We start from the raw sequence: 16,894 nt of genomic DNA, 5'->3' as shown, positions 1-16,894 counted from the left end.
GTTCTCTGAATAAGCCGAACAAACAAAGCGTGTTTACACTGGATGATGGCATTGATAGTAGCCACCGTTTCAACAATGGATGTGAACGCAGGGCGAGGGGTCATTTTCCCCCTCAAATGGGGACTTTATTACCTCCGAGCACACCAGCCCAGTTTGAGAAATCCATTTGCTGGAATCCGTTGCCAAAAGAAACATCACAGCAACCAGCAACCAGGGAGATTAAGAAGTGACATCTTGCTCCCGTGTCCTGCACAGGTAACACATATGTCCACAAGTGACATGACATTTCTTCTGGAACTGGTGTGGTTCCCCCCCCACTTCAATGTGCTTAAAGTATTTGATCCCACAGCATACACATGTGCACTCCAAATCTTTTTAAAGCCATTTAGAGAGTCTATCCTGCATGACACAGCATAGAGAATCCATAAACGAATTCACAGAACTCTCACCCTCCTGTCAACCTCTGTTTCTTTTTTTTTTCTTCTTGTGAATACAGAACAGCTCCTTGTCCTTCCTCTCTGCCCTATGTCACCACTGTTGCTGTCCAGTGCCACAGCGCCGGACCAGGGTAGTACTGGCGTGGACAGTGATTCGGGGCCAGACGAGAGGGCGCTGGGAGCTGTGTGGTGAATTCAGATGCCACGAAGCCGAAGACACCTATCAGACCACTGGTGCAGACAGGACTCCCTTCCCCCTAGCCGTAAGGAATTTCTCTAAAGCCTCTAATGTTTGAGTCTGCGTTCTTTGCAACCATTCTTTGATTTTTGTCAGAGCTACAAGGCTGCTTCTGAAAAGCTGTTTTATTTTGAATAGAATGGTTGCATGTTTTTTTCTTTTCACTAAAGTAGCATTAGCATTTGTCATTGTTGGTGTAAGTCATTCATTTTAACCAAACGTTTTCTGTTGTGTAGACTCCTTAATGAAATTCTCATCAAATAACAACCTCAGAGCACATGACATAACAAAACTGCCTACACTTAGATCCCAAATGTAACCATAACATATTCCACAAAGTCATGTTCATATTTTCACCACTGCCAAAATGCATTTGGGACTATTTCAGATCCCAGAGAAATATATTCATTACCATGCAAATTGGTTTGGGAATCGTTGACTAAAAGCATTCGACATACTTCATTTGAAAGTCTGTAAATGCAATTAATGGGACCTCATTCACAAGAAAGTGAATTGCCTGCAGATAATTGTCATTGTCTGGATCCCATTAAAAGTTTCCCCAGAAAAACTGCGTTCTGAGGGAAGCCTCTCCGTCAAGTCGTTGCTGACACGGCCTTCATAATGGGATAATAAACCTCCTTTCATCCAGTGTGAATAGAGCGATACTCACAACAAAGCACTGAGGAATGATTTCCACCATGATTTCTGAGAGGGCTGTTCAATTACCGGCCCCTGAACAGTCTATGCAAATGCCATGACATCCACCCCTGTGCAATCCAATGCAAGAACATGAAATTAAAGACAGAGTCAAATAAATGAGGGGAAATATCAGCACTACTGCAAGCACAAGATTCTAAGTGGTGTCATCCTACACACACACACACACACACACACACACACACACACACACACACACACAGTATCAGATACTGTATGCCTGCTGAGCTGTTAGCATTAGTCAAACAAGAGCCAGGCGTCAGTTTGACATTTGCTTTTTATTGTAATTTTATCACACAAATGTAGATCAGATTATTCAAGTTCAATGCCAGAAAAGATCATCACAGTCTGCTAAAATGCAGAGAAGATCATCACAGTCTGCTAAAATGCATACTTGCTCACAAAGCACATACTGTAGATAATGAGCATATATACTGTACATGGTTACTCACATAGAAATGTTAAGTTCTACATTTCACATTCACAATATTCCTCAATCATATTTTGGACACAATTTAATAGCATTCAAACTTACATATAAAATATTGTATTTAAAAGTTTCATATAGCACCAAAAGCCAAATGAATGCAAAATGTATCAATGTTTCCCTAATGGCTAAATTACTATTTTGTCATGAAAGCTGATGGGATCTTTTCACTGAGTTGTAACCCTCTTATGATTCATACATTTCTCTAAAGCACCCATCAACATGGACTGGTAAGAGTTACTTTTGCATCTCTTGGACAACTCAACTCTTGAGGCAAACCTTCACTGCACATTTGACCATGACTAGGTCTGCTTACTAATATATATTTTCATGAGGCGGAGACAAAAAACGCATTAGTCTGCATTCTGCACATCAACCCCATAGACTATACAGTATGTGCATGCACTGGAAGGACGATAACCCAGTAGCAGCCTCCTTTAGAGCAACTGAGGATAATTCATCTTAAATGAACTTTCCATAAACATGCGCGTATGCTTCATTTGCATGATAACTGAGTTGTAAGTAATGGTCTCCCTCCTGCACATCTAAGCACAATGCAGCACTTAGGAGAGACTTTCAAAGGCACCTACATAGTTGGTGAGCTCGCACCCAATTGTGTGAATTGAAGGTACACTGACATAACAGCGCAGCTCAGATTCATACAGCACCCTCATCCTCACTGCTCACAGCCAGGGATGGATTACTGCACGGGCCTACCGGGTCCAGGCCCAGGGGTTCAAGGGGTCAGTGGGCCCTGAAGCCCAAGCCTTTGCATGGAATCATTGCCTCAATATCAACAAATCAGGATGTAGGCTATGAGTCTGATTGAATTTAGTATTGGCCATCCCCAAAATGCACCAGAATACAGGAAATCACATCAAACAAATTAAAAAATTTCTGGGGGAGGACCCCCACACCCCCTCTCCCACATATACGACAATTAGTGGGGGGCCCAGGGGCCTGAAAGTTCATAATCCGCCCATGCTCACAGCACAGATTCATACAGCTCCCTCATCCTCTCTGCTCTGGTCTCGCACAGCTCAGTGAGTGTGAGCCTCTGTCCAGAGAGTGTTATTTGTTTGTTGGAACCTCCGTCCCCACTGCTTCTGTTGCTCTCCTTCTCCTCCTGATTGCCTGGTTGGTGTGCACTGGCACTCAAAGCCATTAGCAGACACCTAGCAAAAGGCACAGCTCAGCCATGGCAGTCTGTCTGTGTGCACCACTCAACACCACCACCTGACACACTCCGGCTTTCAGGTAATCAGACAGTGTTTCGTTGCAGTGTGATAACAGCAGACCATTAAGACTGCAATAATAATATAATATCACGGTATGGGGACAGATGGCAAGTTTTAGTGAGAGTCTGAATAAGGGATGAGAGAGAGAGAGCTATGTTAACATTAGTGAAAATAGTGTGCTGGATGGAATTTGCAAAATGAATGTGCTTTTTTTTTACACAGCTCCAGCTGAGTAAAATCAGTGGCGGCTTTGTTCATACAGAACATCTGCAAAGAGGTTATTCTTGTTAGGCAATAATTCTGTTGGAGGAGGTGACTTGAAATCCCTGGATATGGAAACAGAGATAATAGCTTTACTCTAAGGTCTACATTATGAATGCATGCTGGGAGACCTGGAGATACTCTCTCTCTCTACAGTTCCTCCTATTAGACTATGGATGTGCCAGCTAGCAGACACCCAAATTTCAAACATGATTGACGGATTTGGAGAAATCAAAGGCAGACAGCCATGGAGCCAGTACAGTAATTGCATTTTCATTCACGTTCACAGTGGCGGGACAGACTTGTTTCCAAGATGAGAAAATGACACAGCAACCCAAAGTGCCACACACTGAGTTCAAAGTCAAACCCATGGACCAATATAGAGGAAGTGGTCGGGGTAGACAGATCAAAGCAACAGCGCAGAGAAAGGTCAGCTCTCAGACGATCAGAAAGCCATCACATCAAGAGAAGCTCCCCCCTAAGTACTGCCTCACAGGGAGAACACCGCTGAGAACCAGGGGAAAGACGTCGGCATGCAGGCCACACTAGAGATGCATCGCAATCCACAACAACAGGCTGATAAAGGATGCGAAGATGACATGGCCAATGCACCACCGTAATGTAAAACACAATGTTCGTAATGTGAAACACATGTTCATCTTCAAAAATGTACTGAACACAAACACATTTATTAATCTGAAGTTGTTCATGTTTGAGAGAAAAGGTGTCATTTGTTCAGCAGTCATATCTTTTGGCAGGTTGTCATAATGGAGATAACAACCAGCTTACAGAAATTCTCACGTCAATAATGAGAACACACTGAGCAGGATCCCACCTATTACCATTTATGCATTGCTTAGAATGCTAGCACAGAAAAAAAAGAAACCATATGTAGAGGCGCAGCTCATGGCCTGTGTCTTGGTTAGACTGAATGCACACAGCGCGGGGTGAGGGGGTGTGGTGCCAAGCCAAGGCTGCTGTACCTGACCCTCTGCCAACTCTGAGCTGGGACTGAGCCAAAGCATGAATCCAAGCTCCCTAATTCACCCTCAAATCATGCACCATTTTCCATTTAAAAACAGAGATACTGTAATCCTAAAACCCCAATGGAGGAAAACCACTCTGCTGGAACACTTTTAGCTTTCCTCACAGAGAGCTGTAAAGATGGATAAAATTATGCAATTCCATTCCATACAAGGGCATTCATGGAATAATGCATGTGTGTGTGTTTTTTTAAAAACATTTCCAAAATGGAGTGTCATTATTTGTACACAACTCACATGGTGGGAAGAACGGTCTGTGTCCTTGATTAAAACCTCACAAGAGTCAAATGACTTGTGTCCACAGTTCTCTATTTTGCCACCTCAATCCCACCTCACCAAGTAATCACTCTGATTCAGAATGTATTCCTAAACTATGTTTCACTCCAGGCATCGCACATCTAACATGTAAATATATACACAACACAACAGGAAATTTTGAAAATGGACACACACACACACACTCACACAAACAACCCTGTGTAAATCTATTGACACAATATAAGACACAGCATGATAAAGATTTTTTTCTGTGCGTCTGAACAGCATAGCACTAAGTTCTCAGAAGGTTCTATGCAATCTTTTTTCACACTGAGTCTCAATATCTCGGGGAGCACTCGGAAGTTGCGGTGCCTCCGTAGCTTCTTGTTCCTGATCATCTGTAATCTTTTCAACAAATCTTACTCTTGACCAACCTCTACAATTCTTTGAAGGATGTCGTCATAGAGATGAACTTCTTCCTCACCTCTGAGACAATGAAATAGGATTTTATTGAACCACATCAATATCTTTCCGAAAGAGAAGCGAGAAATTGTATCGCTCGCAGACAGACCACCTATCTATCCAGGTGCTCGGAGGGGTTTACGATGTTGCGGCATAAATGATTTCACCTTTACAATTCTACATAAATATATATATATCCAGTCGCTCTATTGGACTATGTGGAGACTAAAAAACGACGTTTAAATATATCTCATGCAGTGGTTATCTCAACAGCACAGCTCAAATCTGAAATAACAAATTTACCGCGGATATACTCCTCTTCTTCAGCAGCACGTTGGATAAGGCAAGGACACACACAGGCTCTACCAGAGTTTAATCCAGAGTTTAAAAGGATGTTTTTTGTTGCTGCTGTAACAGCTCGCCCACCGGATAGCTCTCCGACGAGCAGTGCATTTTGAACATGTCTTTGTTCGGAATTACACGTGGAAATTGGCGTTTACTAAAAGGCTGATTTTGGCTTGAGACTGAAATACCGTTTATTTCAATGGCTCCAACTTCAAGGTTGTCTAAACGCAAGGATGCAAAACCGTGGCCGAGAATGTCTTCAACTTTCTGGACTGTGCTACTGCTGACCAGTCTGCTAATTATCTACTGCGGTGAGTATAGGCTATATTGTCCGCGATAGTGATCAGCTGATATTCTGATGCATGTGAAGGGACGTGATCCGTGATAATCTTAGATGAGTTGACATCTGATTGCTTTTAATAGAGAGAGGGGGTGGGGGGGAGAGATTCACTAAGACGGGTGCCTTTTTGAAGCAATATCCCCTCCCCCAAATGATTCATTTTCAGTTCTCTCTCCCTTTCACCTAAACACACACAAATATGGTTTGCAAGCAAGTGAACTAGCCTTTTGAGTCATTTTGTGTAATCTGCCAGTGTAATTCTAATAATTAAATAGGGTTGTAATTGGCCCATTAGCAACAAACATTAAAGACTATATTCTGTTCATTAATTTACTACATCTTAATTGATTAAATTCTTTATCTATTCTCCCCTTTAATGAAGACTTACAATTGATTAAAAATTAATAAGTGCAGAGCATTTCACTGCCACTATTTGAATAGTGACATCTAACAAAATCTAGTCTGATGTACATGTATGTGAGTATCAGTGACATCGAACAATCTAGTGACATCGAACAAAATCTATCTGATGTATGTATGTATGTATTTGCATATATAGCAGGCACTAAACATGTCATGTTAAATACTTTATACAGTGTACTGTTTGCATACTGGCTAGGCCACTGATCCTCTATTGCTATTTCAGTGAAATTGTGTAGACATGCAAACTGATGTGTAGAGGTCATTATCTTGTAATGACACTGGCAATTTGTCTGTTAATTTTCTTAGTGTGTTTGTGATGAAAGAAGAATTTTTTTTTAACAGCTCCTAACTGAAAAGTTGCAGGTTTGGTACACACACAGAGAGAGAGAGAGAGAGAGAGAGAGAGAGAGAGAGAGAGAAGGCTAAAAAGGGATTGGATTGCAGTGTTTTTAATCTGGGGATGAATGGGCACTGTTGTACCACAGAGGGTGTTTAATCTCTGCCTCGGTGTGTGATTGTTCAGTGCTGCATCTGCCTGCACTTCCCCTGTAACCTCACCGGATGATTGATCCTCCGCTTGTGTTCAATCAATGCCCTGGGCTGTTTGCTCCGGTCAGCAGTCTCAGAGATCTGAGCTTTGCTTATTTTATTTTAGTTCCTGGTGTGTTTTCTTTCTTTTATCTTAGCCTGTCTCCTGCAAGCACCCCCAAAATCAGCTCTCAGAGTTTTGCCCTGACACAGTTGATGTCTCAGAGATTAATCTTCATGTTGACCGCTGACCAATACATGTCATCTTTTCCTGAGTCATTGCCAGTGTCTGTTTGGATCAGGAGCATAGCATTCCTGCCGGCCAGTAGTGAATATTTATTTAGGTGGATAAAAGTTGTGCAGATGCACAATGCCTCTCCTGCTAGTATGCGTGATTCCAAATGTATGTGTATATGTCTGTGCCTGTGAGTAATGTGTGTGTGTGTGTGTGTGTGTGTGTGTGTGTGTGTGTGTGTGTGTGTGTGTGTGTGTGTGTGTGTGTGTGTGTGTTAGGAGGTCAGCACAACAAGTGAGTGTCCCCAGCATCCCCAGCAGTGACCGTGTAAAGCTAGGACAAAAAAGCTTGTTGAAAGGAGGTCTGCGTTTATAGCAGTGAGTCATATGCTGGCTGCCTCTTGAAATTAGCATCTGATTTTAAGATCTGCCTTTGTCAAGTATCTCCTGCATGCTTTGAGGGATGAGGGGATGAGAAAAGGGGAAGGGAGAGAGTGAGAGAGAGAGAGAGGGAGAGAGGGAGAGAGAGGGAGGAACTGGAGGAAAGAGATGACTCTGCTTAGTTCAATGCTGCAGCTAATCCAATAAAAATGGTGGTGATGCAATCTTCTCAATACTGTGATTAAGTTTAGGGTTTACACAGTTATATTAGCTGATTATGTTGATTATTTTGAAAATGACAAGGAAAGACCGGAGGTGAAAACCTTATTCTGTGCACTGGCTCCCTCCTCTGGATGCTACTTGACATGGATATGTGTGTATGTGTATTGGTTGCATTTTGGGATGAATTGCCGTAGTACTAATGAGATTAGGAATAAGACCCTTACAGTACATCATGCGGAAAATTGATTCTTGCCTCTTGACTGCCAAGAGAGCAGACAATAAACAAACAAGAATATACCTTTGTTGTCAGCAGATCAGAGAGAAGATTTCCAGTGATTTAAAGCTGCTGAGACTCATCACCTCCACTACAGTATGTGGGTGTGTTAGTGAGACTCTGTGTGGTGGCTGTATACATCAGACTTGCTTCATGTACACATACAAACAAACACCATGACACCATAAAGCCCACACGATTCAATGTCAGTGGCAAACACAGCGTGTCTTACCAGTAAACCTGACAGGCAACACTTCTAAGTATGTCTATTGAACTGAGGCAGTAGGTGACAGAGCTATCAGGCTTAGGTGTTAGTCAGAGAGTTTTTTTTTTAAAATTTTGTATAAGTGTTGGTGGGAACACTATGTGCATCATGTGACAAAGAGCAAGGGAGAGACAGAAATGGAGAGAGAGAAAAGAAAAAAAGAAAGATAGAGAGGGAGAGAGAGAGAGAGAGCACATGCTGTCCATCTCTCCAGCTGCTCCCCTGCAAGGTCAATTACAGCAGCAGATGAATCATACCTGCTACTAACATACTCCTTGCTACCACTGTCCTGATTGTGGCGCCACTAGAGCAATGTAGCAGAGCTCTGAGAGAGAGAGAGAAAGACAGAGAGAGAGAGAGAGAGAGAGAGAGAGAGAGAGAGAGAGAGAGAGAGATGAAAACACACCATTCCATCTTTCAGAATGAAGCGTGCGTGTGTGTGTGTGCGTGCGTGCATTGGCTGTGATGTCACCAGCCGCCGTGGCACACCACCTGCATGCCTGTTTGCTTTACCTGAACCAACAAGATTTCCAAGAGGGAGAAGGCTGGCACAGCACAAGGCTACTAGTGAGGAGACCTAGTGGGTATAATGTTTGATAATCAAAGCAGCCTCGCCCTACCCCTACCCCCAACACCCTCCATCGCCTGCCTGGGGAGCTCGCCTCCCTTTGTTTTTTGTGATTTTTTTTCTTTCCTTTTCATTTTAAAATGGAAAATGACCTCAAAAATAACATGAGTGTTTTTGTAGGTGAGCGTGCCATGCACACATTTAAATATCTTAGCCTATTTCAGGCGGTGCCCAGAGGCCTTCTCCTCGCAACAAGACACTGAGCCGCTGTCCGCATTTCAGGGCTGAGATGTAAATTGTTCACCCGCTGAACTTGTTGAGATTTTTACCCAGCCGCCAAACCCATGATGAACCTTTTAGGAAGATGGAGCTGTGTTAAATGAATATTTTATCACCATAGCACACTTTCAGCGTTTTATGACCATAGATTTCCTTTTTGAGGGGAAAAAATGCTCTTTATAAAGCTGTAATGTGTGTATCGCAGATGGCTTGAGCATTATTGGTAGACAGTTGTGGATTTGGATACTTTAATTATTGATACATTTTGGGAACATTTTCAGTACACTTACTTACAGTATACACTGACTTTTTCAGGCAGATGTACAGCAGTGCTTTTTACCAATGTAAGCCAAATTGTTTGCATTGATCAGCGAAAACCTATGAAGTGGAATACTCTGTATAGCTGTAATTTAATTCTTTCTATTCTGAATTGTTTTGGAACATTCTACATTCTAACCATCACAGACCTGTCCCTCTCTGTAACCGAGGTAACACACACAATGCCACGACTGACGCAGATGTACAATTCAATTATCACCATCACATTTGCTTTTTTACATGCACCCTATTTGTTTGCTCCATCTGTTTCTTAGATTAATTTAGGAGACACCCAGGAGACTTACAGTACTTAATGAAAGCAAGCAGGAAAAACAATCCATCTATGTCACGGAAGGAGCGAGAACAAAATGGCAACGCATGAGAACAACAAGCGGCATTTTCTCGAAGCCTGCAGATTAGTGATTGAACAGGGGATATCGCTCACGCAATAGGTCTCCGGAAACTGTGAGAGCATAAAATGGAAAAGGCTTCCCTCGACGAGACGAGCATGACCACAGCTGGGGCTGTTCTGTTCAGTATTTCTGCAGCTCCATCTGAATGGGAAAAAACAAAAAACAAACCTTAACATCTGCAGTTACAGGCCCCAACAAACTGATAAACTCTGCCAGAGGCAGAAAACGGCCTTGAGAATTCATAGTTCAGCTCAGAGACTGGTATATCTGCAAATCGTTATCGAAGATCCTTTTAAGGTTTAAGATGTATCATTTGTTTAATAAGTGTGAGATTCTAGACTGAAATCCAAATCATGCTAATCAGTGATGGTGTGTCTTGAGAAAAACACAGAAATATGCAATTAATTGATAGTTTCTCAATGAGTTAGCTCATGACTGAATAGCTATGCCATCATGGATTATTATGAATGCAACATATTTTCCATAATATTTACATATCTGTATTTGCATCTTTTTGTCTTTTACTTTTAAAGACACACTGCAATACTAACTTCTATTTTACACTCAGTAATTTTATGAATTTTCATTACTCTGACTTTGGTCACTCCTCAACACACACACACACACACACACACACACATACACACAGTGAGAGAGAGAAAGGAAGGAACTCGATTAGGTGTCAAGACAGGAAACACATTCACATGAACACTGACTCTTCTTTATTATTGAGAAAAGCAATTGCTGGAAAGTAAATAGCACGGTAGCGTTTTGAATTCCTGGAGGACCCATCAATGTGAAGCAGCTCAGAGGACCGCGACAGAGAACGCCTGCAACTGGAAAGCAGCAGCGTGGGGTGTGTGTGTGTGTGTGTGTGTGTGTGTGTGTGTGTGTGTGTGTGTGTGTGTGTGTGTGTGATCAGACAATGAGACAAAAGCAGATGGATGAAAATGTTCAGTCCACCAATCTGCAGTCGAGGGAATAAAGTCAGCTAATACAATGAAGAAGTCAGACAGAGACCGGAGAGAGGGCCCACTTCAGAAGTAGAAACAAATATTACATTAAAAGAGACAGGCCCATTTATCCTCAAGCCTGAGAGGTAGTTACTCTGCAGAATAAGGAGCACAGCTGAGCTGATGCATGTTGCTGGAGAGTTAATGGTGTTGAAGTCAACTCCATTCCATCATTTGAACCTGTCCTACAAAGGACCGCACACAATCTCAACAGGATAACAGGCTTGTTCTAGATTTCCTAGATCTCTATTTTTACTTTCTGTTTGCAATGTGAAAGACACTGTGACTTCCCAGTAAACGCCCAAACCAATAAACTTGTCAGACATTTTTCTATTAATAGTAATTAATAAGGACCCACAGTTGAATATATTCCGTATTTATATATACACTTAAGTACCGTTCCATTCCTAGAGCTATGCTATTCAAGAGAATTAAGTGTTACCTGTCGCAGACTGCAAGCCCTCTTGTTAAAGCAGAGGCACATGCTGGCCATGTCCAAGTGTACTGTGGGAAAGATTTCATATTTTGGCTCTTTTCCACTGGATGCATTACTGTTTCATCTACCTGAAAAAAAATATCTTTCAGAACCAATGGCTGCACAAAGGCTTGTCACAGTTGGTGCAGCAATTCTGCAAGTGTGGGTATTATGGCTAATATTGATTTTGGAGCTAATGAGTGATTTGACTGGTAGTAATTGACTTAACAACATGGCTAGTTTCCTGGACAGGGTCCATCCTTGTTCCGGACCTAGTGCACAGTGTGGTTTAGGAATAGAGTTTACCTGAGGTCCTTACAAGAAAACCAGACTCAGAAGAGGAACGAAGCAGAAAGCAAACATTTGCTGCATAAATCTGTTCCTCATTCTGCCTTTGCATATTTTAGTAAGCAGTGTGCATACAACTTTTGATTAAAGTCTTTAATTCCAAAGCAAACTGAGGAGAAACCGGACTGTTTCAAAGTGTGTCTCACCTATTGAGGGGTTGAGCTGAAACCCAATCAAAGCATGGAGAGAGCATCTTATCATTAAAGTTGAATGGGCTCCACTTGTTTTCAGATGTGCTATTTGTAAGTGTAATTGAATTAGCCTTTGTGAGGCTGTGTAACCAAACTTAAAATGCTGTGCACGATATTCTGAAAACTTTAATGGTAGAGTATGGTATTCAAACCATGCAGTGAATTATGAACATCATTGGCTCTATCTATGAAATGAAACAGAAATGTCCTCTGAGGACCATTTGCCATGAGCCAATCAAAATGCTTTTTAAATCTGTGTATTTTACTGAGTTTCTGTAGAAGAATCGATGTCCAAGTTTTGATTCCAGACCATATGCGGTGCTGTCTCATATGGGATGATCTAGTGTGACTGTTTGACTGGAATGTTCCAAAAGTGAAGTGGTGTCAGGGCATTTTTATTGATATGCGTTTCATGTGACTTTCGGACAGATTACATGTGGGAGATAGTGAGGCCTGGTGTCTCTGCGTGGGCAGGACATGAGCTGATGGATGTATAATCAGCTACATTGAGCTCATCAGCCTGTGGCCCCAAGGCCAAAGTGCCACCCATGGATAGAGGACAGAGGACTGGCAGAAAGAGCCAGGGGAGGTTGAGAGGCTGGTGGTGGTGGTGGTGTGTGTGTGTGTGTGTGTGTGTGTGAGAGAGAGAGGGGTGGGGGGATGTTGCACATCATAAGGGCTCATTGTGACAGAGGCAGCTAGAAATGAACCCTGAAGGTATTTGTTCAGCTGGAGCTGTAATTCCAGTTGATACATTTATATATGTGAAACATGACTTTGTTAAGCTCGGGTGGCAGCTCCCTTTGCTGAGCTAAATCTCTCTCTCTCTCTCTCTCTCTCTCTCTCTCTCTTTTCTCTCTCTACTGTCCTTTGTGAGTCTAGTGATAAAGTATTTCATTGTAACACTGACAATAGCATGTGAATTATAAGAGGAGCACTTCAGGGTTGAAATGCTCATTACAGCGCAACAACAGGGATCCTGTTAAAACATGTTATATGGCACTGACAGTAAAATTAATGCAACACCCCCATTTTAATGGAGACTCCCTTAAGTGCCTTGCAAATGTTGTGTGATGCTTCTTGCAGCCGGGCTAAAAGGTGAAACATAGTCTTGACACCACTGGCATGACTGCTATTTTGAGTGACAGATGTGTACGCAGCACACTTGTCCTAAACTTGTTTCATATCTCTGTTAGCAGTAGCGCTGCAGGATTATATAGCAGACTGGACACAGAGGATTTGCCAATGAGAGCATTAACAAGCTTCTTCCAAAGTATCTCAGTAGATGTCAGGAAATACATGTACAAGGTATTGAATAGTACTCAATTACAAACAGAATACATAATAGTTTGCAAAATCAAAAGGGAGCTAAATTTGATGTGTGCCATATGTTGCCATGATCTTATCTGAATAAAAACTCTAGCAAGAATAAATTCAGGCCTGAATGTGAAATAATAAACAGTCAGAAATAAGTCTATGAATAGATCAACAAATGAAGATGTTCACAGTGCAAAACCTTTGGCCCATATTCAAACACTTACCAGAATGGGCAAATGGAATTACTTCATTTATCAGTGTCAACAGACTATTTGGTTTGATGCAGCCCCTCAGAAGAGACCGCGAGCATCATTTTCCAGTGATTGCGTTTTTCATAAAAATCCATGCTTGGGATATCAACACAATTCTGCCAAGACCAAGATTCAACTGCTATCTAATCACAACCTCATTAATGATTCATTTGATGACTTGGTGAATGTAGGTGTATAACTGTACTGTACCTTATTGTATCAATTCCCCACGGGGGGAGCAGAAACTAACATAGAAAACAAATGCATTATTCATACAGCACCATCAACACAACACATACAATTATACATTTTGACCTTGTCATCATAAATATTAATGTTTGTGTTTTGACATTTGTTGTCATCAGTGTTATTCAGGGGGAGATCAGAATGTGGCTGCTGTGCTGTGCCGTGCTAATCCTTCCCTACACGCAGGACAGATGTTGATGCAATAATTAACAAATCCATCGGCCGTGCTACCAGAATATTTTAAAAGCACTGTTGTGCACTGTTATCGTATCGTATCGTATCGTATTTGATATGTAAAGTTATGAAGAAGATAGATTATTAAAATGCAGTCAAAGGCAAATAATGAATAGGGACCTTGAGAGAAAAGGAAATTGCATTTCTGGATTGTATAGGTCACACAATCTTTTGTTTCCAAATAAGGATTCCCACAGTGGAGAAGCATATTATTTTCTTCACATTGTAAAGAAGGAAGTGGGAAAGCTGTGAGAGGAGCAGGCGGATTATGATGCATGATGCATTCTGGGTAATATGCAGAGATTCCTCAACTTTGCACAAAATTCAATGTGATGAAACCAAGCAAAGGCGAGGCCAAGCACAGAGGCAGGCTGGCCTGTGTTTTTTGGGGCAGGGGAAGCTCTTGATATGCATGCATGATGGGAATCAAATGGATCAGTCCGTGTTAAAATGAAACGAAACAAACAATCCGACAATGGTGGCGGGGGTATAAAAATGCTTCCCTAAGGGAGACCTAAGGGTGATAACCATAAACCATTTCCCCGGCATGGAGGTTCAGCCGCTAATCTAATGCACACATTATTCAGCCTGCATCTATTTAAGGAAAGCGCTGTGAGATTTATCACCCAGGTTTAACTGTATGGTAAAATAGCACATTAAGCAGATGATATCACAGTGTATGAAATGATTATGCACGCTTGCAGAAAAGTGGAGGAGGCCAGTTTAATTAAATGCAAGGTCCTGGTTATACATCACTGGCTCTCTCACTCAGTCCACTTAACCAAACTACTGGCTGCTATTCTATTTTTTTTCTCTCAAAGCAAAGAGCTGAGCAACAGCTTCTTTTCTCCAGACCGGTCCCAGCCCCCACACTTTTGTTTCAGTTTTTTATTTTCCAAAATGCTGTGCCAGAATCATGCCCAGCCATTTGACTTGATGTTTTGCATTCAGAGAGTGCCAGTGGGAATCTTAAGTGGCCCACCTTGGGAAAAGCTCTGTGCATTTTGTATGCTGAAAGATAACTGGTTTACATTCATTTTAAGCACAGATTGGTTGACATGCCCCCATGGGGAGGAAGGGGAAAATTGGTGGAGCTTGACTTAAGCTGTTGCTGAAGCCAAGTTGCTGTGTTAATTGACAGAATTGAAGCCGGGTAACCCTCTTTACACACAGTGGTGCCAAGTCCCGACTCCTCGATTAAAGGCACACCCATCTGAACGGGGACCACTCATGCAGTGACCCTCACACATGAAAATGAATGGGGTATGTTGTTGGAATTACCCGTCCTCAGACTCTCAGAAATGTTGCTCCTTTTTAGGGAAGAGATATGCGAAAATAGCTGTTTAAAAAACATTGATTTTCCACAGAAACCTTGGATAATTCCGTTGGAATCAAATGCTCAAACTATTTTATCTTTCTAGACCTGAAGCTTTTAATTTAACAGTCCTACCTGTTTCAGAGTGCTGACCAGGGAAAGGTACAGGGTAATATTATAAATGCATCGGCTTAAGAGTGAAGAAAACAGAGTTTTCCCCCTGTAGAAAACACACAGTCTGCAGTCAGTAAACATAGCTATCTCACAATGCTTTCAATATGTAGGGGATTTTCACTCTGAGACATCTCTCTTAGTGATTGTATTTCCTCCTGCAGCAGTGCATGGTCGCAGCGTAGCAAGTCATTGTGTTGCTATGGCTGCTCTCTCCAGTCTCCCATTGCAAGGGATAATCAAGCTAAAGTTGAAACTTTGATGCATGCCAAAGTGGGATCTTGCTTCCTTTGAATAATGTAACGGAAGTGCTCCTTTGGCTTGTTCAAGAGTCTGCTAGTGGGTGAACTAATTCAGAGAATGCCTCCAAACTTGTTACATAATCCAAACTGCTGAAATTGTGTGTTTCAGTGGTTTTCTAACTCCATTATAGTCAAAGCAAACTAAAGACACCCGAGACCTGACCTTTCAAAACCCCATTTCTTTATCATGTATTCTATTTATGCTGTGAAATGCCTTTTTCTCTCAATTCTGAATCCTCGTTTACCTTCCAGTCTCTTCTTAACCTACACCATGGAGGCAGGCTTATACAGTGAAGGAGGTAAACCTCGGGCTGAACAAACATCATATTGCAGCATTGAGGATTATGTTTGAGTTTCTCGGCAGCAGATCAGATCTGAATCTATGGAGAGATATTTGAAATATTCAAAGTAGGCTTACCTTGGAAATGCTGTATTTCTTGAGATTGCATTTGCAAATGAATGCAAAAAGAATATACACAGTGTGTGCTTCTGTCGGAAAGATCATGTCCTGAGGAGCAGAGGAGGTTGTGTTTACACTGCTCATTTAGAGATGATGTGTTTAGAGTGGCTTAGCAATGATGAAGAGAGGACGGTCCATGCCACATTCAGATCCATGATGCACCAGAAAAGTTACCTACTTTTATGTAACGTGAATCTCATCCTGAAATGTCTGGCACCCAACAACTCTCAGACTAATGTGCGTAGTCATGCAGCCGAAATATCCGCTGTAATTGCATCACAGAAATCACCTGCTGTCAAAGATGGATTCTGATGTGTTTAGAATAGAGAGAAAATGTGCACCCTGCTCAATTATTAGCTTCCCTTTCATTTAAACTGTCATTAAGATCAGCACTCCTCTGTGTGAAGCGAAGGAGCACGCGCTTTTGGGGTTGCTTTGAGAAAGCCTATGTGTGTGTGTGTGTTTGTTTGTTTGTGTCTGTGTGTGTGTGTGTGTGTGTGTGTGTGTGTGTGTGTGTGTGTGTGTGTGTGTGTGTGTGTGTGTGGCTGTGTGTGTGTGTGTGTGTGTGTGTGTGTGTGTGTGTGTGTGTGTTGTATACCATATCCTCATGATGAGAGTCAGGCCTGAATTCTTGACTTGAAAAGTCTATGTATGTGAGCTCATAAGCCTATCATAAGCATGTGTTAAAGTGACACTCTTGTGCAATCTCTCTTCCTTATGCTCGATGAAAGTCCTCCCCACGTCAGCTGAAATGCTGTCAGAGCGTTTATAATAATCACTATTTCCATACCACCAGTGTTGGGAAAGTTCACTTTCTACATTAACTGGTTCAAAGTTCAG

The 16,894-nt window shown here is 41.9% G+C and overlaps 1 protein-coding gene across 2 annotated transcripts in view; it reads left to right on the top strand.

Moving 5' to 3' along the window:
* The first annotated feature begins 5,000 nt into the window (after positions 1-5,000).
* tafa5a (TAFA chemokine like family member 5a) overlaps positions 5,001-16,894 on the top strand; it is a 66,733-nt gene continuing 54,839 nt past the window's right edge. Inside the window, exon 1 of one of the 2 annotated variants that reach the window (XM_048267725.1) lies at positions 5,001-5,797. In XM_048267725.1, coding sequence (XP_048123682.1) covers positions 5,686-5,797 — 112 coding nt within the window. In that variant the 5' untranslated portion in view covers positions 5,001-5,685. The remainder of the gene's footprint in view (positions 5,798-16,894) is intronic. The other variant, XR_007196298.1, reaches the window with a different exon arrangement.

The sequence above is a fragment of the Alosa alosa genome, chromosome 17 (assembly GCF_017589495.1).
Source record: "Alosa alosa isolate M-15738 ecotype Scorff River chromosome 17, AALO_Geno_1.1, whole genome shotgun sequence".
Classification (NCBI taxonomy): Eukaryota; Metazoa; Chordata; class Actinopteri; order Clupeiformes; family Clupeidae; genus Alosa; species Alosa alosa.
This window is presented reverse-complemented; position numbering and strand designations above follow the sequence as displayed.